The sequence below is a fragment of the Prionailurus viverrinus genome, chromosome A2 (genome assembly GCF_022837055.1).
Source record: "Prionailurus viverrinus isolate Anna chromosome A2, UM_Priviv_1.0, whole genome shotgun sequence".
In the NCBI taxonomy this organism is placed as follows: domain Eukaryota; kingdom Metazoa; phylum Chordata; class Mammalia; order Carnivora; family Felidae; genus Prionailurus; species Prionailurus viverrinus.
Window position 1 is genome coordinate 140,597,313 of NC_062562.1, and position 27,698 is coordinate 140,625,010.

Sequence of the window (27,698 nt, forward strand, 5' to 3'; positions counted from 1 at the left end):
AGAGATGTTGATAATCATAATTATATAAACTTTCCCCCAAGCTCTCTCATGGCCATTTTCCACTTTAGCTCATAGGGCCTCTTGAGCCAGCATCTGGAACCTGAATCCATCATGTTTTCCCTTTAATGTAGATGTCGCTAGTTACAAGGATTGCCAAATCAGCTTCCTTTACTTCCAAATAAATTCTCAATGAATGTAATTCCTGTATTTGGCCAATGTTGGTCTCTTTAGGCTTCATTTTGTTCTGTACCAGTCGCATCAGCTCAGAGAGATGTTACTTCTGGTGAATTTATTTATGTAAGCCGAAGCAAACTCATGTTTTTCAAGATGGAAATGAGAAAAGATGGGACTCATGCCATTCTAGTGTTTACCTTTAGGTTCATTGAAAACAGGCACACTTTTTGACAGATCACATATCAATTTAGTATATTTGATCTCTGCTCTGCAAGAGTAGCAGGCTAATGAATTATATTTCAAAACTCTGACATTCCTAAATTAAGATGTAAACTACTGTTTTTAAAAAGCCTGGTTAGCTTCTTTTAGTTTCTATGCAGTCTGTACTTAATCTCTCACACACTTGTCCCAACCCCTTGATACAGATAAGCCTTCCATTTGTGGCTCTACTATTCCTTCCATAGTTTGACAGATTGTTACAATTCTGGTTCAGAATGTAGAGTTTCCAGAAATGGGTACTGGAGCCTGTATTTCTCATCATTTTCATGAGGAAGAAGAAAGTTTTGTCCTCATATCCATAAATATATTTCTCTAATAATGCACCTCATTAGTTTTTTTAATTGCTCCTTACCTTTATATTACTTTCAGAGGGTTGGGAGCAGAGACCAATTAACTTTCAAATACCTTTAATAAAAGAAATAGAGGTACCTTTAAAAACACTACGGCATGAAAGAGATACAGAAAGTATGGCAAAAACAAAACCACCCCTCCTCCCCCCCGCAAAACCAGTGCTGCTTCCATCTTTTTTTATTGTGGTAAAAACATGGAGGATGACATCTGCCTTTTAAATGCTTACGTGTACAGTCCAGTATTGTTAACCGTAAGTCCAATATTAGACAGTAGGTCTCATACAATTATTCATGTTGCATAACTGAAACTTTGTATGTCTTAAAGAACAACTCCTCATTTCCCCCTCCTCCCAGTTCCTGGTTTATTTTTTTTTTAATATTTTTAAAGTTTATTTACTTTGAGGGGCATGGGGAGAGAATCACAAGCAGGCTCCATGCTGGCAGTGCAGAGCCCTATGCGGGGCTTGATCTCACAAATTGACATCATGAGCCAAAATCAAGCTGGAAGCTTAACTAATGGAACCACCCAGGCACTTCTGGTTTGTTTCTAACAACTAATTTCCTTGCTTTTATTTTTCTGGTACCAAGATTTATCTTCACCCTCCACGGAAAATTATCAGCTTTTGTGTCTTAGGCAAAGATGGTCATTATTTATAGGCACAGTGTTACTGAGAGACTGGTGAGGACAACACAACCGACCCCTTCCCCTTTCAGTCTGTCATTCTTACGCTCTCTTTCCTTTGGGGGGGCAGGTCATGAAGGGTATGGGCTAAAACTCAAATCACCAAATGTCTGGAAATGGTAAAAAGCTACACAAGGGTAGCAACAGTGTTTATGGACCTCTATTCATAGAGAACAAAACCTTTCCTGGCTGAGAGACTATGAAAATCCATAAACAGTCTCTTTCATAACTGAAATACAGTTCACATACATTCTCTTCCCTCCATTATAAAATAAAAACTTTAACTCACTACTACTCTTTGTAAATCAAACTTGTCTATAAACACACTTTTATGAGATCTCAGATTCTATTTCCTAAGTTATGCACCAATCTCACACACTGTTTCCGCCTAATTGCTGGTAGGAAATGTGAACTACAGGAATGAAATAGGCAATGACTAGAAATCTTGATTAAGTTTATTGGAAATATGGACTAAATAAGGCACTTTAATTAGTATCAGACAAAAGAATGAATTGATATCCAATACAGCAGAAACTGTTAAAGCAATAAAACATAGAAAACGTGTCTGAGGCATGATTCGCTATAATGATGGAGGAGATGAATCTCTTTCCTGTTGTGCAAGGTGAGTTCAAGACAGAAGTTACCACACTGCTGAAAAGCCGCAGTTGGCCAGCTTCAGAAGACACATCTTTAAGGTAATCTGCCCCTGGGATACATGATAAATATAAATCATTTAATTCAATTTATAAGTTAACTACGTGTTCATGAGGAAAGAGAAAAGCAGTATTTTAGCCAAATTTCCTTGCGGTCAGAGTAATAAAAAAGTACTGGAGGATTATTGTAATATTTTCTCACTTCTAAGCATTTAAATTCACTTGAATTGTCCACTTACATGTTTCCTATTATCAGAATCTCGTTATGAATACATCATAAATTAAATGAGAAACACCTGGGGTGCCTGGGTGGCTCAGTCGGTTAAGCCTCAGACTTGGCTCAGGTCATGATCTTGCAGTTTGTGAGTTCGAGCCTCATGTTGGGTTCTGTGCTGACAGCTCAGAGCCTGGAGCCTGCTTTGGATTCTGTGTCTCCCTCTCTCTCTCTCTCTCTCTCTCTGCCCCTCCCCTGTTCACACGCACTCACTCGCACATGTGCTCTCTCTCAAAAATAAACATTAAAAAAGTTTTTTTTAATGAGAAACACCTCATGAAAACCTATTTGTGAATAAAGTTGTTAAAATAACTTTACTGATATAAAAGTTAATTTGTTTGATTGACCAAATATTTGAGTATCAAATAAATTTTATAGAAATTATGCTACATGAAAAGGCCAGATATAAAAGACTACATACTGCATGATTTCATTTATATGCAATGTCTAGAAAAAAAGAAAATTATAGCGCTGGAGGTAGATGAGTGGCTTCCTGGAACTGGCATTTGGAAAACTAAATATGGGCATGAGGGACTTTTCGAAGTGATGGATTTTAAAACTGAACTGAGAGTGGCACCAGCTGGTAGTGGTACAAGCACATAAATTTACTAAAAATCATCTACATGACAATGGAATAGTTTTATGCTATATGAAGTTTAGCTCAACAAAACTTTTTAAAAAGATTCTGTAAAAAGAAATAACGTGGTATTCAGATTCTTAGGGCATTTGCACTCCCTCAAGATTACATGGATTACTACTGTCATAGGGCTTATGTCCCCACCCCCACTTCTCATGTTGAGGCACTAATCCTCAGTATGATGGTGTTTGGAGTTTGGGCCTCTGGGAGGGAACCGAGTTTGAATAAGGTCATGGAGGTGATGATCACTCTCTCCACTATGTGAGGGTACAGGCAGAACTCAGCCATTTGTAAACCAGGAAGAGAGCCCTCAGCAAGAACCCCGCCTTGCTGGTGCCCTGATCTCGGACTTCTAGTTCCAGAATTGTGAGAAATAAAGGTTTGCTGTTTAAACCACGGATTCTACAGTATTTTCATTCTAGCAGCCCAACTGGAGAAGCGTGGTGCTGCTGTAACAAACAAATACCTAAATATGTGGAAGCAGCTTTGGAACTGGATCAAGGCTGGAAGAATTCTGAGGTGCATGCTGGAAGAAGCCAGTATTACAATGAAGGGACTCTAAAGGAAGTTCTGGTGAAGACTCAAAGCAACGAGAACTACAGAGGAAGCTTCTGTCTTCTTGGAGAATATATAACAAACAGAATGTTGGCAGAAAATATGGATGGTAAAAGCAATTTTGATGAGGTCTCAGTGGAAATGAGGAACAGGTTATTGGAAACCACAAGAAAGACGATCTTCATTACCAGAGGCAAAAACCTGGCTGAAGTGTGTTCATGTTCTAGTCTTTTGTGAAATGTAGAACCTTCCATGCAGTGAACCTGGAGGTTTACCTGGGGAAATGTCTAAGCCGAGCGCTGATGAGCAGCTTGGTTCCTCCTGACCGCTTGCAGTAAAAAGCAACAGTGATCAATGGATTAAAGACAGAATTATTCTGCAAAAAGGTACCAGATCATAAAGAGTTTAAAGATTCTCAACCTGTTCATAAATAAAAATTAAAAGCAGGTACAGAAGAGAACACTAAAGGTGTGGTAGACTAACCATTTGATAAGGAGGTAAGTATAGGTATGAACCCTGAACCTCGTCAACCATCCCAGCAAGAACACCACTGAACTAAAGGAGATGGAAAGAAATGAAGGAAGGCTGTTGAACTCCTCAGCCCCTACACAGATGGACCATAGATTCAGCTATGAACACATTCTAGTCTTCAAAGCAAGGGAGGAATGACTCCAGAAGTACTCAGAGATTATTAGGGCTGCCAATCCCAGCACAGGCCTTGAGTGCAACAAGCCTGTGGGACAGGGCACGTCGGGGTGGGGGGGGGGGGCACACAAAGGGCTATCCCCACCCTTGGTTTCAAAGGGTAAGACCTCTTCCCAGCAGGACCTTGTGGATGGGGCCATCACTTTGGTTTCAATAGGCCAGATGGCAGGCACCAGAAGCTGCAGGGCAAAACACCCATCACACAGGCGTGAGCACTGCCTAAGTGGTTCTACAAGGCAAAGCATAGAACGAAAGAAGAGTATTCTTGAGCCTTAAGGTCTAAAGGGTTTGTTTTGCTAGCTTTTAGATTTACTTGGGGCTTGTACTCACCCCTCTATTCCTGATTTCCCCGTTTTTGAACGGGAAGATAGATTCTGTGCCTCTCCCACCACTGTTCTTGGGAAGCATATGACTTACTTGAATGTTTCACAGGTTCACAGCTGGAGGAATTTTGTCTCAGAATGAATCATAATTTGAGTTTCACTCATATCTGATTTAGATGATATTTAGATGAGACTTTGGACTTTATACTTCAGGACTGATGCTGGAATTAGTTAAATCCTTTGGGGCTGTCAGGATGGAATTAATGTATTTTGCAGGTGAAGATACGAATTTTGAGAGGCCATAGGTGAAATGTGAAGGATTGAATGTGCACACCCAAAGTGCATATGTTTAAGCTCTAATCCCTAATGTGACAGTGTCTTAAGGTGGGGCCCTTTGGAGATAACTGGATTTGGAGGAGGTCACGAGGGACCCCCATGACGGAAATGGTGCAGCTGTAAGAGGATAAAGAGATCAAAGAGCTCACTGTCTACTCTGTGATGATCTGGCAAGAAAGTGGCCTTCCGTTACCCAGAAAGAGGGCCCTCACTAAGAACCATGACCATGCCAGCACCTTGATCTTACACTTCCACCATCCAAAACTGTGACAAATAACGTCTGGTGTTTAAGCCACCCAGTATACGGCATTTCTGCTACAGTAGCCTGAACTAAGACACACAGATTAAATAAACTAAAATAGCTGACATGAAAGAGCTTCCAACCAGTGAGTGGTGACATACTGTTATGTTTCCAATGGGTTGAGAGTGACTTCAATTCCCTCAGTTGCTGGTGGGGGGGCAGGACAGCATCTGAGGCTTGTATCTTCTTGCAGCTAAGAAACTACTTCCACAATTTATCATGCAAATAACACATGTCCCTGGCTCAAGGCTCCTTGATGAATGAAAATGAAGAAAACATGTGGACATTTATGGCATGCTGATAAAGCAGTGCACAGAAGGAAATTTATAGCTCTAAATGCCTAAATCAAGAAAGAAGACCTCAAAAACCTAACTTTCCACTTTAAGACACTATAAAAAGAGCCAACTAAACCTAAAAGAAAAAGGAGAAGGGAATAATGAAGATTATAATAGAAATTAATGCAAAAAAAAAAGTATCAGTAAAGCAAAAGGTGGGTTTTTAAACATCAGAAAGCATAAATTTTTAGCTAGATTGGAGTAAGAAAAAGATAGGAGATTCCAATTACTAGAATCAGAAATGAAAGAGGGACTACTTTATGGAAATAAAAAAACATTATATAACATTATAAACATTATACTTTATGGAAAAATATAAATTAACTGTATGCCAGTAAATTAGATAACTTGAATGAAATGGCCAAATTACTGGAAAGATCCCAAATACCAAAAGTGACAAGGAACAGAGGATCTGAATGAATCTATAACAAATAAAAAGACTGAATTAGTAGAGAATTATCCATAAAGGACAGCCCAGCCCCAGACAGCTTCACTTGTAAATCCTACCAAACACTTAAAGAATACCAATTCTTCATACCTTTCCAAAAAAATTCAACAAAAACAAAGAAATGAAACCAGAGACCACCTCCAAACTCATTCTATGAGGCCAATATAAAATCAGATAAAGAATTCACAAAAAAGGATATTAGTAGACCACTCTTTCTTACATAGATGCAAAAATCCTTGACAAAACACCGGAGAAGTGAATCCAGTAACAAATAAAAAGAATTATACATCATGAGCAAGTGCAAATTATGCCAGGAATGCAAGGCTGGTTTGACACCTGAAAATTAAAGAATGTAATACACCATAACAACAGGATAAAAAGCAAAAATCCCTTATGATCATCTCAACAGATGCAGAGAAATTGTTTGACAAAACCCAATACCTTTTAACGATGAAAACATTTAACAAGCTATAAATAGAAAGGAACTTCCACAAATTGGTTAATAGGCATCTACAAAAACCCCAGAGAGCTAGCATTGTACTTGGTGAAAGATAGAAGCTTTCCTACTAAAATCTGCAAGAATGCAAGGAGTTATACTCCTGCCAATTCTATCCAACACTGCACTGAAGGAGAGAGGGTAATTAGGTAAATAAATAGCATCCAGATCAGGTAGAAATACAATTATCACTATTTGCAAATGACAGGATTTAAAAAAAAAATTTTTTTTAACGTTTATTTATTTTTGAGACAGAGAGAGACACAGCATGAACGGGGGAGGGTCAGAGAGAGAGGGAGACACAGGATCTGAAACAGGCTCCAGGCTCTGAGCCATCAGCACAGAGCCTGACGTGGGGCTTGAACTCATGAACCGCGAGATCATGACCTGAGCCGAAGTCAGACACTTAACCGACTGAGCCACCCAGGCACCCCATGACATGATTTTATATAAGAAAAATCTAATAAACCCAACAAAAAACCATTAGAATAAAGTACAGCAAGGGTGCAGCATAGAAGATTAACATCTAAAAAAAATCAATTGTCTTTATATACTTAAATAATCCAAAAACAATTTCCTTTATAATAGGGTCAAAAATAATAAATTAAACCAAAGAAGTTTAAAACTTAAACTTTGGAAACTATAAACTATTGTTAAAAGAAACAAAAGATCTAAATAACTAGAAAGACATTCCATGTTCATGAACAGGAAGACTCAACACTGTTAAGATTGCAATACTCTCCAAATGGACCAGATTCTACACAATCTCTGTCAGAATCTCAGCTAGAGATACCTGCAAAATCTTTGCAGAAAATGACAAATTCATCCTAAAGGTCATATGGAAATACAGAATAGACAAAATAATCTCAAAAAAGAACATTACTGGATGCTTAAAACATCATACAAGGCAAAACAAAACAAAAACCCACTTCATACAAGGCAATGGTAATCAAAATAATGTGGTACTAGCATTAAGTACATCAACGAAATACAATTGAGATTCCAGGAATAAACCCATGTATCTATCTACGGTAAAGTGATTTTCAAAAAGGTACCAAGAACACTTAATAAGAATAGTTTCTTCAGCTGAAGAATTGGACAACTGAATTGTCAAATGAAACAAGTTGAACCCTTATATCATATTGTGAACAAAACTCAACTGAAAATACATCAATGACCTAAATGTCAAAGGAAAAACTATGAATGTCTCAGGAGAAAACATGGGTATAAGTCTCTGACTTTGACTGGACACCAGATTCTTGGCAAGGAAATAAAAATACAAATCCACATAATGGGAGAAAACATTTGCAATCATATATATAAGGATTTAACATTTAGAATATACCGGTAGCTCTTACAACTGAAAAGATAAACAGCCCAGTTAAAAAAGGAGCAAAAGACTTGAATAGACTTTCCTCTAAAGAAAATCAACAAACAGCTAATCAACAAATGAAAATATGCTCACAACTCATTAGAAGGGAAGGGTAAATGAAAGCAACATGAGATACCACTTTACCCCCACTAGAAGGACTGTGTGTGTATGTGACAAATGATAAATACTGGTGAGAATGTGAAGCAACTGAAACACATATACATTGCTGGTGGGAAAATAAAATGGTGCAAACACTGTGGGAAGCAGTTTAGTGGACCCTCAAAAATCTAAACACACAATTACTCTATAATCCAGCAATTCCACTCCTATGAATATACCTAAAACATTTGAAAACAGGAACTCAAACAGATATTTGTACAACTTTAGTTATAGCATTATTCATAGTTGCCAAAAGGTGGAAACAACCCTAGCGTCAAAAATCTAGATGAAACAAAATGTGTTTACTTTAGACTATTATTTAGCCATAAAAAGGAATGAAGTTCTGACACACGCTGCAAGATGAAAGAACCTTGAAAACATGATGTTAAGGGAAAGAAGCCAGTCACAAAGGAGCACCTATTATATGATCCTATTTATATAAAATGCCTGGAATTGGCAAATCCAGAGAGAAAGAAGGTCACTTAGTTGCTCAGGACGGGGAATCTAAGTTTGTTAGGAAAAGGGTATAGGGTTTCTTTTTGACGTGATGAGTATGTTCTAAAATTGCTGATGGTTGCATAATTCTGTGAATATACTAACATATACTAATATAGCTGTCCTTGAAAACAGAAAACAAACTTCTCCCTTGACTCCATATGCCTGGCCAAAACTGGCCCCAATCGACTTCCTTCTATCTCCACAGCCTTCTTTTAGGTTTAGAAAATCTCTTAAAAGAGTTGTTTGCCCTCATTATTTTTACCTCATTGTCACAACTCAATGTAACTCAACTCTACTTGCCTGCAAGAGTAAATACTGCGACCTTAAATATCTGCTGTGACTAAGTCATAAAAATAAGTGCAAGCAACTGAACTAGTAAGTTCTGACAATCTACCAGGTACTAGAAGATCAAATAGGACAAGATAGCTTCCCCTTTCTCAAGGGAAAACAATACCAAATGAACAGATGAGAAACACATTGGTCTAAAAATTAAAATGAGCCAGAAGATATCTGCTCCATATTGGGTTATCTAAAAGATCTTCCCAGCAAGTGAAGTTTGTGTTAAGATTCTTAGTATCAAGGATCCAGCCATACAAAGGTAAGAAAGCAGGCAGGCAGAGGGAAAAAGCAAGTGCAATGGTAACAGGCTGAGATGTTGAAGGAACTGCATGAAGTCCAGTAATTGACCAGGGAAACCGAGGGTCAAGGTGAGGTCCCAGAGGTAATGAGGGGCGGGCTAGGGGCAGACCTGTATGGCTTTTTGTAAGGCAGGGTGAGAAGCTGCAACTTGCTTCTTCCTCCATCTCATAATACCCTGTGCACATCTGTCCTGTTACATGTCAACTTGTGTCTCTACCTTAAACTGTGCCTGCCCTACAGAGAACGAAAGGTTTTATTTACCACTATCTAACCAGTGCCTAGCCAGGATCTGAACTGATGTCTCCTGTATGATTAGTCCCATCATCATGCTGTGATAAGACAAAAATCCTAAATCCTGAGGAAGGAAAAACAAATTCCTTTTCTATAGGCAGTGTACAAATGAAAGCCAGGCAATTTTCACTCAAATTCCTCAGACTAGCCTGGTTATTTCTACCAGAGACTGTGATGTTTCCCAAGTTTCAGTCAGTTAAAAAGAACATCTTCCAAACTTAATTAAACTCATTTCCACAATCTGAAACATAAAACTGCCAGCAGAAAACAGCTTTAGCTTCTCTGATTACTGTATGGTTGTCATTAACTGCTTCTCTACCTAAAGCCTATTCCCTAAGTATTCTAAGACATTGTGCCAAATTGTAGCTACCTCAACATAAGTGTTATAATATATGGAAATTGAAAAGCTATTAAGTTACAATTCTAGAAACTGAAATAGGATCAAGCACTACCTTCTAAATAACATATAATGCATGTTTCCCTTTTAAATGACTTACCAACATTTAATTGCCTAATAATTCGCTTCTCATTTGCATGTTAGATTTTCTGTTCGTACTACACAGGGATTCTGCTACAGTTCTATTTATGGCATCCTTATCTAGAAAGGCATACGATAATTCTAGCACAGTTCAGACAAGCCTGGCCAAATAACAGTTTCAGAGTATAAAACCACACAATGCTGCAAATAAACAAACCGGGTTTCTTTGGAAGGGGAGAATTTTTTTTTTTTTAAGTGCCTTACTGTGGCCTTGAGGCTTCAGCCTGGTCTGTCTGCAGTTTTTCTCCTCCTTCCACTTCCATTGTACAATAAACAATTCGATTGGGAGCAACAGACTTCAAACCTTGAACTTCCATGATGACAATCTAAAGATAAAAAAAATTTAAATGATACATCAAGTTGGCAGCCTTTAGCAATATACAGAGATAGCAGCATTGACTACAATTAGAATGACCAATTGAATAAATTATCTGGTAACACCAATGGTATTTTTTCTTCCTTAGAATCCACCTGTATTCATGAAAGGTAAAGTAAATAACATTCTGAAGAATGTTCAATATTTCTGAATGTTCAATATTCTGAAGAATGTTCAAGATTTCTTCAATATTGGAGTTGAAGAATATTGAAGAAATTGAATAAATTTTGAAGAAATTGAAGAAATATTGGATATTGAAGAAATATCTCCTGCCAGCTATTACAGTAAGGTTAAAATCTCTAAATATAAGCCCTACTGAATTAATAAGTGAGGTATACACTCAGATCCTTAAAAAACGATGGCAAGTCTGCATCAGGTAAAGCAGAATGACCAATGAAATCTCAGTGAATGTGCTAAAACATGTACAGGTTGAGTGCCACATAAAGTGGAATACGATTTATGAGTGGTACACATCATAATACCAATTCACTGTTATGAATATATGACATCAGAATTTTCTATATTCACTTATTTTAGATGACTACTACTACTTATAGAAGAATATGCATTATAGCAGATGTATGTATTATGAAATATGGAAAATTTAACTTGCCAATGAACATCTTTCTACTAACTTCACAAGGAAAAAAAAGGACTTCTTCATCCACTAAAAGTATGTGCTAATTTAAGGCAGTTTACTGGAAAAGGGTAGAAGGTGATATTATTTTATGCATCTATAAGTCCTGGAAAAAAGGGAAACAATTTTTTTTCAAGTGAGCCTTTTATACTCATATAAAAGGCTACTGATTTTAAAACACTGTAACCTAATGTTTTCACTGGGTATACACATAAAATATGATTATTGAATATTACATGCTATAGCTTTTTCAACCAAAACTTGCAACCCAAAAGTTTCCTCAGTTCTCAAATTGCATAAAATATATTCAATGGCATTTTCATAATATACATTCATGTCTTTACTGATCTTGTGTTGTATTTGTACAAACAAGATAAACAGCATTCATGCCAAGTAGCTACCAAAATATCCACTAAAAAATCATATATTGATCACTTAATGCATTATTAAATCATTACCCCTTTAATGAATTGTGATATGAATCTGGAGGCAAAAGGTCTCAAAGAAGCCATCTTAAAAAAACTATTTTTCCTTTCACTCTCCAGCACAACAGAAGGATTATGTTCATAAATACAAATGCCAAATTTGTTTTTCACAAAAAAATAGGAAACTAATCACTAAAAAAGGTCAAACTCTGAACCATTTTCCTCCTCAATCAAGACTTTTGTCATTTTATTGCAATGAAATGCATACCAAGTCACGAATAAAAATAAGGACTTAACTGAAAACAGACTAAGAACTAATAGATAACAGAATTATCTTTCACAGCTTCCCTAATACATTCAAGGAAGTTGAAGTAAAGCACTTCATCTTATTGATGGAAAGTAAGCAAAAGAAGGTATATATTCTTAATAAATCAGCTTCATTGTTAATCATTTTGAAACTCGTTAGAACTAAGCAGAAACTAAAACAAATGAGATCTGTAACCCTATCGATCAAAAGCCAACTCCACATGGACTTACTACCATGACCCTAATGACTTCTTTTTTTGGTCATTTGTAAACTTTTTTTTTTAAGTTTATTTGAGAGGGAGCTCGAGCAGGAGAGAGCAGAGGCAGAGGGAAAGAGAGAATTCCAAGCAGGCTCCTCACTGTCAGAATAGAGCCTGATGGAGGGGCTCATACTCACTAACTGTGAGATCATGATCTGAGCTAAAACACTTAAACGACTGAGCCACCCAGGTGCCCTGACCCCAATGACTTCTAAATAAAATTTTTGGAAGATCACTTAAAATATAGGAAGCAACAGAATCATGTACACATGATAAATCTAGAAATGTTTTAGTTCCTATTTGGGAATAGGTTTATTTGCACTGCATCTCTTTCTACAGTGTGTTTAATAGTCAAAGTTCAAAAAAGAAGAAAGGAAGCATATGCTTAACACTATTTCTGTCACCTCTACTACAAGCTACTGTAAACAGGACCTCCTGAAGCATATAACTCAGGAAACTGTTTTCTGCTCTGCAAAACAATACTCCCATCTGTGCCGGGAAGGTTTTATTCTGCAGAATCGCCACTCTCAAAAGAAGGAACTTCTGTTTGGAATCCATACATATACACAAAACAACACAATTCTGCAGATCTGGTTTCCAAAAGGAGAAAAAAAAAATACAGCTAGTCTCAATCATTAATGATAAAGACAGCCCAGAATCCCATGAACCATCAACTAACCTAATTTTAGGTAACGGTTTCTACCAATTCCCTGCAAGATTTGACAATGCAACTACAGAAAATAAAACTAGTCTAAATTTCATCTTCTCTTCCCCAATCTCTCTGTGACTGATATGATAAAGATAAAATATACAGAGTTATTCTAGAAGCAAAAAGAAGGGAGGCACGTACAAAATATAAAGCTTGGTAACATGCTTCTGAATTGTCCAGAGTTCTGTGGCATCAGGGTGTGGGCAAGTTTGAGAAAACAAAGCTGAGCAGTATATGGGGACCACATATACCAGAGAAAGAAGTCACAGGGTCTGCAAGCCTAAAACCAGTGAAAACCAACTGTTCTCATGCCAGCGAAAACCATTCCTCTTCTCTTACGACATGCAGACTCAACTTCATAGATGAACATCTGTTGTCCTCCCCTGATTTGAATATTTAATTTTAAAATCCCATTGTATGGCTTACAGTTTTGTGGCTTAGCTGGTCTCTTGCTTTACTATTCTCTCTGAACTGAAGGCTTCATGAATGGAGAGACCTGAAAGTAATCATGTGTGACCAACTGCTGCTTTTTGAACGACCAAAGTCCCCAACTCAATCAGTATTTATCAAGCTAGTTGTGTAGCAGGCAGTGTTTTAGGCTCGTGTGATACCTCAGTAAACAAAAGACCTCAACTTCCCATAGCTTACATTGTAGTAGAATAAATCAGATGAATAATAAACATAATAACTGAATTATACAGTAGGTGGTTAAGAGCTGTGGCAAAAATTCAGCTTGAACACAGAATAGGGTGGGGTGAGAGAAGAGAGCAGTCAGCAGCAATTTTAAAGAGGGTGATAAAATATGAGTTTTTCAAATCTGCACTTACCCTTTCGACCCAGACTTCAGTTCCTAGAAAAAACCTTTCTCACTAGACCAATTCTAAGCTTGACTGATGGATACATACTGTGTGTGTAGTTTGCACTGAATGTGATTTCATTTTGCTGTTGAACACACATCTCCTATTTATAATACTGGGGGCATCATGGAAAAGATCTGTATTATGCTAAGGAAGGAAAATATCTGCCTTTATACACATAGCAATAAAGAACATCAAAATAATTTTATAAATATACAAGCTTCTCAGACCACACAAAATGAAGTTTTAACTCCTATTCTCCCCCAATGCCATTTTATTGCTACATGCTCAGCCCTGTTTAAGACACTGGTGATGAAGCATAGAACAACGCATGGTTTCACACAGACACTAACTCACGAACATAATTTTGTTTTTAAGTAGGGAAAAAGTCCGTAAGAGCCAATTATTTACTATTGTTTACAGTTTTTTAAAGAATAGAGAAAAGAGATGACGTTCTGAACTGTTTCCAGTTCTGCGTGTTTATATAATGGCAGATTTATACAGGACAAAAATAAGCTGCTTTACAAATTATAATAAACTCATTTTGTTTCATACAAAGCCTTAAAAAAAAACTGGGCACTTTATATCTTGGTCAATAGGAAAACTGAGACAGGTATGCTAAGAAAATTCGACATGTAAGATACTGTGTATTTTCCCTTTAAATATCTCTTTAAGATATTGGAGAGATTGAGAAGAAACCCAGTAATGACAAGAGACTGAGAAGAAAGGCATTAATGGCACAATCATTAGGGAACCCCAGAACTGAGGCTTGAGTCAGAAGAAAACCTATCTCTACTCTGATAGTACATTTAATCTGTTAACCTACACAGAAATCATTAGCCTGGAAGTCAAGAAAGAGAGAGGCAGTTGGCTTATCCTGAAGCCTGAATTTACCTTAGAGTTGAACAGGTGGAGGAAAGAACAAAAAGCACACATTTTTCTGCCACAACCTAAGCGAGCCGAGAGTAAGAAGTATCAACAGGGAAATTTAAAACGGTACCTCCTAAGACTCCATGTACTTTTCTCTGTCAATCCACAAACTCAAATAGCAGTACTGGGTACCAGCAAAGTGACAATTTAACAATGCAAGGAAGGAGTTAGAAGTTTTAATTTTTGAGAGAGCTATAAATTTAACCTTGATATTGTGTGTCTGTTTTATGTATAAATACATCAAAATATTACATGGATTAGCTCAAATACACAGATTAGCAATGAAAAAATGTAATCATGAAAAACATCAAGTGGTTGTGGCAATAAGAGTCCGTATCAGTATCTGGTTTCCAGTGAATTATATAAAAATGATGAAACTCTGAAGTCTCAGGAAACACATATTATTTATCTTTTTACAATGTATTTATTTTTGAGAAGGGGGGAGGGGGAGAGAGAAGACACATGAGCAGGGAAGGGGCAGAGAGCAAAGGAGAGAATCCCAAGTAGGTTCAGCACTATCAGCACAGAGCCCATCACAGGGCTCAAGTGAGATCATGACCCGAGTCAAAATCAAGAGTCAGACACTGAAACTGAGCCACTCAGATGCGCCTCCAGGAGGACAATTTTAAATGTATCACATCTGTTCCTGGTCCTTAAAATATCATCTATAACAAAAATGGACATCCTGGAAAGGAAGAACTACTTATCATCTATATTCACCCAATATTGTGTTTCAAAGCTAGATGGTGTGAGTTGAGGCTAGAAAAACACAAGTGAGGTAGATTAAAAACAAAGCTAAACCAAAGCCTGAAAGCAATTCCCAAATTAGAGATTTAAATCATGTGTTTAAAGAGTGCTTTGGTGTTTAACTTTATCAATAAACGTACACCAGCCTAGTACACCAGCACAAGATGACTTCCCTCAAAACTCATTTTATTATTTAATCCTAAAACTGTTAGGTTTAAAGAGCAATTTGCATTAATCTGCATTCACAACCTGATTGTCTAGCAAATGAAGAATAATGTAACTTCTTCAAAATATATTACACTGCTTTAAATTCAAAGAGTTACCACGAAGGTCAGCAGAAATTATTTTGCAGCCTCATTCAGGCTGTCAGAGGTGAGTATGGGATAAAGACACTTACCTCCAAGGTGAATGACAGCACTACGTCAGATTTTGACAGCTGAATCTCATTCTCATCTCCAATGTCCAAAAAGGCAGAATTCTGTGAACGTTTTAGTTTTTGTAGTTTAAATTCCGGACCACCTTTTGAAACTGGAAGACTCTCCAAATTGGCCATTAGCAAATTCACTGAAGATCGCAACTCTTCTATATACATGTTCTCCATTTCTTTTGCTATGAATTTGGGGAAGTTTCTTTCCTTGAAAATAATTTTAAAATAACGTTACAAAAGACATATTTCAATTTTATCATAAAAGATCACATGATGTATATATTTGACTCTCAGAAATTATGATACTCAGTATAAATGCAGCTACCCAATACTTGAGTCTTCAGGCTTTAAAATCATGAGGCTTTGGCAATTTTGATTATGTATAAGAGTACCCTACTCATATCCCTTACTCAGAATCATTATGGTACAAGATGAATTACATTTTCAACATTAACTTTATTTTTGATAAGGTTTTGCTTAAGTAAAAACTGGAAACCTACATGAAAGAAACTTTAGTGTGTGTATCGATCTTAATTAGCCACTGGTAACTTTGAAATGCTTGGGGTAATTGGTCGGTAAGAAAAATGTTCAGTACAGGATGCCTTGCCTGTTGGGAAACAAACATTTTAAATCTCTCCCTTACCACAGATGTGTATTATTGAGAAGATATCCTTTTTATAAAATAAGCATTCAAATTAAAAAATCATGTGAAATAGCAATATGATATTTCTAGAATTTTCACATCTACATATAAAAGAATAATATCAACTTAGAAGAGTCATTTTCTTTTTGGTCACATGAGCACTGACATTTGATCCTTCTATCTCTGCCATCAGATTTTGGTTTCTTTCACTCGATGAAAAGGACATTCCAAGTATCAGTATTCCAAAAAATATTGACAGACACTGCCAAATTGCCCTTAGAGAAGATTATAGCCATTCCTATTACTACAAACAGCAAAATGAGACTTCCTCCCGCTACTGGCTCTTCCTTAACCCTTGACAATTGGCATTAGCTCTTTCCTTAGAGGTAGAGAGTTTATAATGGTATCAAGTATGACATACCATATCCACCTACTGCACAAAACTGGCTGGGAATGAAAGCCTAAAGCAGCCACCTTTCAAACAGCTGCCTAATGCCCTAGAAAAGCAGTGCCTTCCTTACAGTTTCCCTTGGCATCATTCAAAGCCTAACCCAAGGAACCCTCATCTCTGAGATAACTGGAACACATCCAGAATGCTCCCATCAACCAGCACCTAACCTGTGACTCACATGCCCTCGTTTGTTCATGGGATGGAAAGCGACACCTGGCACCACTTCACAAATCAGTCCCAGAGTCCCAGGCCACCTGTTTTTCTTGTCCCCAGTACAACCTTCACGTATTTCTTTTAACATAATTTACATATAATCAATATTAAAATTGAGTATTATCACACAGTAATTAAATATCCACATTCAGAAGTAACGTTTGTAAGTAAGATTCTTAAATACCCTTTCAACATTCCTTTATAGTTTGAAGTGACACCCCAAAAACAGTCAGTTTGCAATCCCAGGAAAAACACATAGCTAGTCAGGTACAGAATACCTTGGCTTCCCTTGGTGAAAAAGAAAAGTTTTGGAATGGTTTCTCAATGTATGTAAAGGAAAAACAAAATTACAAGCAAAATAAGCCATAAAAATAGATTTATAGATTGGTGCACTGACTTTAAAAGTTGTTATGAAAAGTCTCCAAAACTTAGAAATAAGGCAAAAGGGTGAGGGGGGGAAGGTCCTTTCAATGTCCTGTATGGATAAAGGACATCCAAGGGTCATTTGAGGAAATATACTAAGTTCAGTTTACTGTTTATTGATGAAAAGTCTCAGGGGCGCCTGGGTGGCGCAGTCAGTTAAGCATCCAACTTTGGCTCAGGTCATGATCTCTCAATTTGTGGGTTCAAGCCCCACAGGAGGCTCTGTGCTGACAGCTCAGAGCCTGGAGCCTGCTCTGGATTCTGTTTCCCTCTCTCTCTGCCCCTCCCCCACTCACATTCTGTCTCTCAAAAATGAACGTTAAAAAAAAAAAATTTAAAAAGTGAAATTACATGTTAACCTTACAGAATTTTGTCTGAAAAAGATACAAATAGTGTGTGTCTGGTGAATAAGAGAATCCAAAGGTTATACTTTACAACTTTATTGGAAATTAACCACGTTCAGATTTAATCCATGAATCTTATTTTAACCTTGGCTAAAACCACCTAGTTCTAGTATGTTCTTGAGGTTACTTCATCTATAACTAGTTGGCTTGTTCATTATGCTCTCAATGAAACCTTTATTGTGTGTTCATTGTATATGTGTAGGAGTCATGATTTTTGCCTTTGTAAAATTTTTGTTTTAGCAAAGCAAAAAGAAATACCTTCTTTGAAAGCCTGGATGCACCAATTTTCTCTTGTCAAATTTTTAAGGTGTTATTTGATGGAAAACTTACCATCACCATATAAAAGATCCTACTCCTATTTAGCATTAAAAACAACACTTCAGGGGCGCCTGGGTGGCGCAGTCGGTTAAGCGTCCGACTTCAGCCAGGTCACGATCTCGCGGTCCGTGAGTTCGAGCCCCGCATCAGGCTCTGAGCTGATGGCTCAGAGCCTGGAGCCTGGAGCCTGTTTCCGATTCTGTGTCTCCCTCTCTCTCTGCCCCTCCCCCGTTCATGCTCTGTCTCTCTCTGTCCGAAAAATAAATAAACGTCGAAAAAAAAATTAAAAAAAAAAAAAAACAAAAAAAAAACAACAACAACACTTCACTCACTATCATTTTTTAAGGAGGAGACTGGCAGGAATCACCAGAAGTGACTGTTTTATCAGCATTTTCCAACTTTTCAAGAAATAGACTATACTCATTTTTTTTTTTCTCTCTGGGGGAAAAGATAGACAATCCTGCTTTAAAGCTCAGAGGCTTATTAATAGTATTTCATCAACTTTATTTAGCCCGCTTATGTTGCCTCTTTCTTGGAAACAAAATCAAGGGTACTTCAGGCAACTCTATATGTTAAATTTGATCTGTTAAATTAGAAAAGAATCAGAAATGGGTTATTCTCTAGTTTAACTGTGAGTTGCTCTTATAAACCATGGTTTAAAAGTCCTAATTCACTCGCTCATTAGCAGCCCTAACACATGATATATGTGAAAATGTTTGCTCCATAAAAAAATTCACAGTATTCAAATTTAGTCACTTTTTAAGTGCTCCTAATCTTCACTAGATGAAGCCTGGACCAGAGTAGTAGGTGGAAGATGGAGACATCTGTCAGATTCTAGAAATACTTTGAAGACAGATGCAAATGGGTTTTCTAATAAATTTGCCATGAAGCACGAGAAAAAGAAGGGAGTCAGAGATGATTCCAAGTTTTTTGGTGTCATCGAAAAGACACCACTGCCAAGAACTGGCCTAACCTGACCACTTAACAGGAGATTTTAAGCACCCTCCCTCCCTTCCAAACTCCTGACTCTACCTTGTCTTTATTTTCTAAACAGTAAATGATCACCCTCCATAATTCAGTTATATAGAACATATATTGCTTATTGTGGGGCTCTCTCAAATGCAAGCTCTGTTAGGGCATAGCAGATATATTTTTGTCTGGTTTTATCCCAAGACAACCACACATTTGTCTGGATGTATCCTAAGCACCTACAACATTGCATAGCTATTTTAGCAGGTGTTCAATAAACACTGAATTTACGGATGGAAAAATTCAGGCTCCAAAAAGTTAAACAAACTTGCCTAATGTTCTATATCTAGGAAATGGCAATCATGGATTTGCCTACAGGTTTTTCTGGCTCAGTCCACACCTTTCCGACTACTTCCAAATTAGACCTTGGCTAAAGTATTAAGGTCAGTATTTCTATCTTTTCAAACAGATTTCTGCCCTGGGGCTTCCTTGTTATTCTATCGTATTGTGAAGTGTGGTAGGAGGGGTTACTGATTACCAATGATTAGCTAATGGACAACACTTCTGGATTTATCAGATTGAACAGGCAGTTGCACCCAAGAGCGCAAACTAGGTTCTGGAGTCAAAGGACCAGGGTTTGAGCCCAGCCTCCAGCACATTATTTGTTATGTAATCTTGAGATCAATAATCTTCCCTAGATCTCAATATCCTGGTCTATAAAACAGATTCATTGTATCATCTGCCATTGTGGGTTCATAGATTATAGATATACAATGCAACAAGGTCAGTAATTATAATTAGCGCCATGAATATTTTATGAAGATGGCTTATAATTGGTGCAATTAAAGTAGAAAGCAATTAAACATGTTCTATCTGCTATGTCAATACATTCACCAAAAGGCATTTTATTTTTGGTGGCATTTTCCCCCCTTCCAATCCCACTGGCTTCACATCCTTCTCCACACTTTATTTTTTAATGTTTATTTATTTTGAGAGAGAGAGATTTATTTATTTATTTATATATGTATTATTATTTATTTATTTATTTTGAGAGAGAGAGATTATTATTAAAGAGAGAGAGAGAGATGAGGCACAGTGGGAGTGTGGGATGGGGGGGCAGGGAGAGAGTAAGAAAGAATCCCAAGCAGACATGGGGCTGATCTCAGAAACCATGAGATCTTGACCTGAGCTGTAATCAAGAATTGGACACTTGCTTAACCAACTGAGCCACCCAAGTGCCTGGCCCTTCTCCACACTTTTTAAAATGTATCAATGTTTGTGATGGCATCAGCAGGGTATCATCAAAGAGAACTCTCTGTAGGTGCATCACTGACCCTTCTCAAGTCCAGAGGTTATAAACCCACATCCTCCTCCCCAGACCTGGCCTTGAGAAAACACCAAGGCTCTCCTGTTTCATTACTCTCCAGAAATTCATTTAAACTTTATTCTAAAGCATCACATCTTTGGCCAGGCCCTTACAGAAGCAAATCCAACTCATGACAATGTGCGAAGTCTCAGGTACAATCTACATACACCTAGGCAATCTACAAATGCAGCTCTCAGCTCCAGGGTCCTTCCCCACAGGGTCTGGAAGATCTCTCTGGATTCTCTCCCAGCCTCGGGTCTTCTAGAAAAGCAAAGGTCTTTCCAGCCAGTTTCCAATTCAGCTGAGGGTTTTGGGGAAAGTATTTTCTTCTCTAAAGCTTCTAATCGTCTTAATCTAACTTGACTTCCAGGCTATGAATCTGACATTTTTATCTCTGGGATGATGCAGTGCCTCTCCAGATATCCAGACCATAGTAACAAGGCATGCTGCCCTATAACCACTGCCCTTTGGATGAATATAACTCTCTAGCTCCCAACTCACACCATCCTATGTTTTCATTCATCTGCAGATACTTCCTCGTCTATCTCTGACTTGGTTCTCACAACTTACTCTCCTCTCTGCTACCCGGATTTCTCTCAATTTTCTCTACTTTTCTATTTATCTCCGATTTCTCAACAACTTCCCTACTTTTTAGTTTAACAGACTTTTAAATAAACACAGTATTAGTGTTCTTAAAACTTATACATTATTCACAAATATATTTGTCTTTGCAAAAACAAACGCATTTAAATTGTTAAAATCAGCACAGGATGTGTCTTCTCTAGTGCTGGAAAAGTTCACTATCTTAATTTGGGAGGTGGTCGCACAGTGTATATATATATATGTGTGTATATATACACACATATTCACTGAGCTGTCAACTATCTGTATACTGTACACATTATAAATTTTAAAGAAATGAGTAATATTCCCTCAATAGGGAGGAGTCATCCGAAAGATGGAGGGAGGGAAAGGAAGAGTCTACCACCAAATATTCAAAGTTTTGCTTAGCAGAAAAAAGGGAAAAAAATCATAGTCTCAGATCAAGAGCACTATAGCCTCAAGTCTATTGGTAAAGACTAAATTTTCCCTTACCACTAATAAATTAATGCATCAACTATACTAAAGAATGAGGCAGATAATGAAGTTCCATGATCTTTAAAGTCTTAAGAAGAAATTCAAGGTTTTTGTTTGAAATTTATTTCCATTACAGGGGTGCCTGGGTGGCTCAGGCAGTTGAGCAGCCGACTTTGGCTCAGGTCATGATCTTGTGGTCACAAGTTCGAGCCCTGCGTCAGGCTCTGTGCTGACAGCTTAGAGCCTGGAGCCTGTTTCGGTTTCTGTGTCTCCCTCTCTCTCTGTCCCTAACCCACTCGCATTCTGTCTCTGTCTCTCTCAAAAATAAACAAACATCAAAAAAAAATTTTTTTTAAGAAATTTATTCCTATTACAGAGAAACACAGTGATTGCACAAAATAAAACATTAAATACACAGAGACTTTTTACAAGAAACTTCAAGCTGTATCTTTCATCCATTCAAATATTAGTTGACTCCACTATGTGCCAATCACCGTGCTGAATACTTTAGAATATGTGATTTCACATATTTCACAGGGACAATATTTTACTCCCTGATTATATTATGTTTAGTGCAATATTAAAATTCTTTTAAATCTGTCAGTTTGAGAAAATCAGGCGTGGCTTTAATCTACAAAAGTTACTGAACTTAAATATGTCCTATGTATAAGGAAGGATCTGTAAAATAGATAATATGCCCCATTCAGACAATATGCATTCAGATATTTGGGCTTAAGAAACATGCACACAGAGAAGAAAATGATAAAAATTATGCTGCATTTATCTATACAAAACTTTTTCAGCTCACAGAAATCTACATACAAAGAAGTGTGGCACAGTGTGTCAAAGTTAACCATTTACCTTTGCCATCTTCTCTGCCAGCTGCAAACGACCATCAAGTTCCCTTCTGATCTGAGCAGCTTGCTCATCTGCATTGTCCAGCTTTAAGACAGAAATTACACATATGTGATTACTTAACGGCAGTGACCTACAGTTTAAAGTGAAGATTTAAAGACTCGATTTTTGTTTTTAATAAATTCTCTCAGTTACCTATTGAGAACACAGAACAATGTTTAATTAGGTCAGCAGTCCAATTAAATTTCTTGGGCACCTTTCATTTTAGTTTTGTTCACAAAAAAATTATCCGATTGCTAAAAAAGTTATTCAGTTGCTATAAAAGTTATTCAATTGCTAAGAATCATAGCTCAGTTTACCAAAAATATAACCATAATCATTCTTTGCCCAACGTGTCCAGTAAGCTGTTTCCTTGAAGTTATATTAAATTGGTTAAATGGTTGTTAGGCTTATTCAGTCCATCCTTCTATCTTCTTGAAGGTCAGTTCCTAAGTAGTTCCAGATAGACGAGTCTCTTGTCTTGTTCTTTCAAATTTCCACAGTGTATTTCTGGATGGTGAGATACTGAGTAATGTTTTACTTCTTCGTCAGTTTTATAACAAGTTTGTGCATTAGTGCTAAACTATAAAAGTAGCATTTGATTGACTGATAGAACTTCCTACCCTTTAAGTTTTCATATTCTCCTCATTCTAGCTTTCAACAGACTTATACTGCCAGGAAACCCTTCTACTCTTCACAGACTGGCACCACATTAGAATTCCATTCTCTTGTACTAAATTTGATTGAAAGCAAGAAAAGCACGTGGTCATTGTTTTTTAAAGATATTTACACAGAAAATTACTTTCACTTATCCAGTGAAATAACCCTTTTCTTATAGATTTTCTTTTAACTTTTCCTCATGATTCCCTTCTCCTGAATTATTCATAATCAATTTCTTTTATTAGTTCATTATAAAAACTGCTAAACTGCGGAGGTCCTATGAGCCATGCGCAGTGGGGGATGCACTGGGTGGGCTACAGATGTTTCTCTCAACTTTAATTCCTTCCCCTTTCCTACTTCCCTCATTAAGAAAACAGGACCACACAATACAACTGTATTATAGTAAAGGCCCACCTAAAGACTGCATTAGTATTGAGTACCACATTAAATGCCTAGGAAAATAGAGATGTATTCTATTTGCTGAAGAACTACAAATGGACGAGATTACATGCTTTAACACGGCCTTAAAAAAGAAAAAAATAATGCCTGAAAAAGAGGAGTGGGGGCAATGCAGGTCAACAGGATGGTGGTGTCGGGGCAAATATAAAGAGTCAAGAAAAGGGGAAGATGTTTCACTAAGAGGGCATCAAAAGTTTGGAGGTGAGATTAATAATCTTGGTAATGGGATGGGGGGGCAGGCAGGGGAAGATACATGGAAAATGGGGCTGGAGAGAGACCAGCTACTTCATAAACTACTATTCACAGCCACATTAGGGAGTCTGGAGTTGGTTCCTACAGCAATGAGAATTCACTGAGAGGTTTTAAACAGGATTTTGGAAAGATCACTCTGTTTCCGGCACTAACAACAGGTTAGAGGGACATAGGAAGTCTATTATTTATTCATTAGAAAGAGAGATCTGGGGTTACTTTCCAAAAAACATGTTTCCAAGTTCATTTAAAAGATCAAATTCTTTTAAAAGACAAGTTTAAAAATAGCCAAGATTTTCTTAAACTAAATTGTTGGTAGACAATTTTCCATGTCATCTCAAAACAAATACAGTTAATAGGAGGCAAAGTCAAACAGTTTCTCTTCACTGTGTCCAAAGTCAAAATAATCTACATTAAAAACTAACAAAACTGTTAAAGAATACATGGTATGTCTGTTCTAGGTAATGGAAATCAAGGTCCTAAAAGCAAAAATTATGTGTAAGAACTTGTAACTATAATACTTCAAATACGTTAAACTTAACACGGAAAATGTTCCGATTTTTGCTTAAATGCTAATCAGTATGTTTCCACAGAAAACTGAAATGAAATGATTACCTGCATGTAAAGAGTTCTAGTTCCACTAAGACACAGTATTTAACATCTTAAAATAAAAGGTCATAGTTCTCCTTCAAACTCAATCACAAAACACTATTTAACGTCTTCAAATATTCTTATCTTCTTAACAGCCCCTAATTTTAAGTGGATTATTTGACTTACTTCTGGGTTTTGCAAGAATGATCACTGCAAGAGCCAGTTTTCTGCTACTTCTAAAAAATATTAATACCTTAAGTGCTTTTTCTGAAACAACGTAGGCAGACAAAAGCAGAGCGCTGCTGTACCAAACGACCTTTGAATAGCTTTCTCTTCCTTAATAAATTTTCAGAGACCGAACACTAATTTTTGTGACTACTGGTGTCATTTGGTGAAAATAGAACAGCATAATTCCAAACACATTAACAAAAGAGAGGAAAAGCTAATAAAAACAACCAATAAATTCTTATCTTTGTGTCATGTAATACTAAATACAATTGAAGGAAGTAGATCAGTTGGTTAGCTTTTTTTATTTTTACATGTAAGAATGTTAATGTCCCATGCGTTTTGTTTTCTTCTGAGTATTGCCTTTGTTTTCAAATTCATTGAAAGCTTATGTAATTTTTATAAATATTTTCTTAAAAGTTGACTTAATTGAAATTAGTTTCACATGTAGTTATAAGAAATAGATACACCCACTGCCCATATTCCCCCAATGGCACCATCATACAAAACTATTCTAGCACAACCAGGATATTGACTTTGATATAATCATCCATCTTATCCAGAGTTTCTCAGTTTTATGCTTATTCGTCTTAACCAATTATTTATCTAGATTCACAGGTTCACCACCGCCAGTCAAAACAGTGAAGAGTTTTAACATCATAAGTTGCCCTTTTATAACCAGACCCATTTCCCTCCAGGGAACCTGCAGTTGGTTTTAATAATAATGCACCTCTTTTCACAATGTCTAAAAATAAATTCTAAAAAGGCATATGGGTTTTCTTTTACTTTCCATTATGAAATTGGACATGGCCTCTTATGAGGTTAACATTTGTCAACAGTAGATGGGGGGTCTCAGACCTCTTAAATCTTCAAGTTCACCACCTGAGTTCTTTCCTCAAAGCATATGGCCCTACATAGCATCTACTCATTGACAACTCCCAAGCATGTATTTCTAGCTCCAATCCTTCATTAGAGTTTGATTTACACTTCCAGCTGCCTATTTACCATTTCTGTTTGCATGAAGAGAAGGCTCATTGCACTAGTAAGCCCAAAATGCAATCTTGATTTCTAGTAGCCTGTCCCAATCACTCCTTTGATGAATAATGCCATGTCATACAAATGCTCAAGCCCAAAGCCTACGTGTCATCTTTAACCTTCCCCTTTGTCTCACGGCCCACATCCAACCCAACCTTGAGCCATGCAGGGTGAAACCTAGATCACATTGTTGAGGCAGACCAGAATTGAGGTACTCAAGAGTTCTTGGCCAGGACCACTTTTCTGGGGAGTGGAGTGTTTCCTTAGCCACTTCAAGTACATCTCCTCTCATCAGAACACTTGTACCTATGGTTATGGTCAACATAATTCTTTTCCTTTTCTGAACCCTCAAGAGAACATGGGTTTTTATACCACTCCCTCCACCCCCTTCTCAAAAAATAAAAATAGAAAAAAAGGAGAAGTCTGGTTAGGTGGTTTACAGATGTGGGACATCAGATTTTAAAATGCTGGGTAACAGGGGCACCTGGGTGGCTCAGTAGGTTAAGCGTCCAACTTCAGCTCAGGTCATGATCTCACGGTTCATGGGTTCGAGCCCTGTGCTAGGCTCTTTGCTGACAGCTCACAGTCTGGAGCCTGCTTCAGATTCCACGTCTCCCTCTCTCTTTGCCCCTTCCCCACTGTGTGCGTGTGCATGCGCTCTCTCAAAAATAAACATTAAGAAAAATTAAAATAAAATAAAATGCTTGGTAACACCAGAGTACCTGGGTGGCTCAGTCGGTTGAGCATCCAACTCTTGATTATGGCTCAGGTCATGAACTCACGGTTCTTGAGATTGAGCCCCACATTGGGCTGTGTCCTGAAAGCACAGAGCTTGCTTGGGATTCTTACTCTCTCTCAAAACAAAGAAATGTTAAAATAATAAAAGAAAAAAATTAAATGCTGGGAAACACATCTGTCTCTAATGCCTGATTTGGGGTATGAGATAAAATGGGGATATGCAGACTCTGGAATTCATGGTAGGGACTAGACATAAGTTTCATTCCACAAGGGCAACTTCATTTTTAAACTTCATTTTCTTTTAAATTCTTGATTTCAACACTTTTTGACAATAGATGACTTAACTCACAGGTGTCCTTTCCTGGCACAGAATATTTTCCCAGTCTTTTAAAGGGAGTTATTCAACCCTGACCATAACAGATGCCCAAATGTATCTTTATTCTCTGTAATGCCCCTAGTATCCACTACACAGAGCATTTTCAATTATTAATTGAAAATTATCAATTTCAATTATCAAGAGATGTTTCTGGAATGGCAAATATTTAGTACAGGAAATGTACTTTTAGTTTCCTCCTATTCATTACACAGAAATTACTGTTTCCACATTCAGAATCCTCTGGGACAGAAGATCTTTCAGGTCTTTTCAAAAGGGTCAATCAACCCTGACCATGACAGGTGCCCAAATGTAGCCTTATTCCCTGCAATGCCTCTACTATCCACTATACAAAGCATTTTCCATGATTAATTGAAAATTATCAATTTCGATACCATTTCAAAATCAATTACCATATTCAAAAATCAGTGACCACTCCAACGATGAAAATATTTCACTAGCTTAATATTTAATACAGAAAGTGAATTTTTATTTTCCTCTTGTTTTTACACAGGGATTATAATTTCCTTAATTAAAATTCTCTAGGCTAGGGAATTCTTAACCTGGACCTTTGGGGGGTCTGAATTACTCAAGTTGTGAGCAAAATTTTGTAGAGTTATGCATTTTTTTTTCCCCTTGGGGAACGGCTTGACTTTCATACCTTACTCAAAGGGGTGGCAACTCCCTAACTCAAACAAAGTAAAGAACAACTCTGTAAGGACATCATCTTTCTAGAAGCTTCTATATCCTAGAAGAGGCTATATGGGTTTTAAAAAATAAACCATGGGAAATGGTCACCTCAGACCTACACATCATCAACCTTACTCTTACAGAGATTTGTTAAATCTTTGTAAAGGGATGCTAAGACACAGACTCTCAATAGTGTTGGCA

The 27,698-nt window shown here is 37.2% G+C and overlaps 1 protein-coding gene across 8 annotated transcripts in view; it reads right to left on the reverse strand.

Annotated features, from left to right (window-relative positions):
- CADPS2 (calcium dependent secretion activator 2) overlaps positions 1-27,698 on the reverse strand; it is a 540,052-nt gene that overhangs the window by 299,249 nt on the left and 213,105 nt on the right. For all 8 annotated transcript variants that reach the window (XM_047839630.1, XM_047839625.1, XM_047839616.1 and 5 more), the window contains exons 4-6: positions 22,445-22,525; positions 15,690-15,926; positions 10,250-10,371 (exon numbers count right to left, since the gene is read on the reverse strand). In XM_047839630.1, coding sequence (XP_047695586.1) covers positions 10,250-10,371; positions 15,690-15,926; positions 22,445-22,525 — 440 coding nt within the window. The remainder of the gene's footprint in view (positions 1-10,249; positions 10,372-15,689; positions 15,927-22,444; positions 22,526-27,698) is intronic.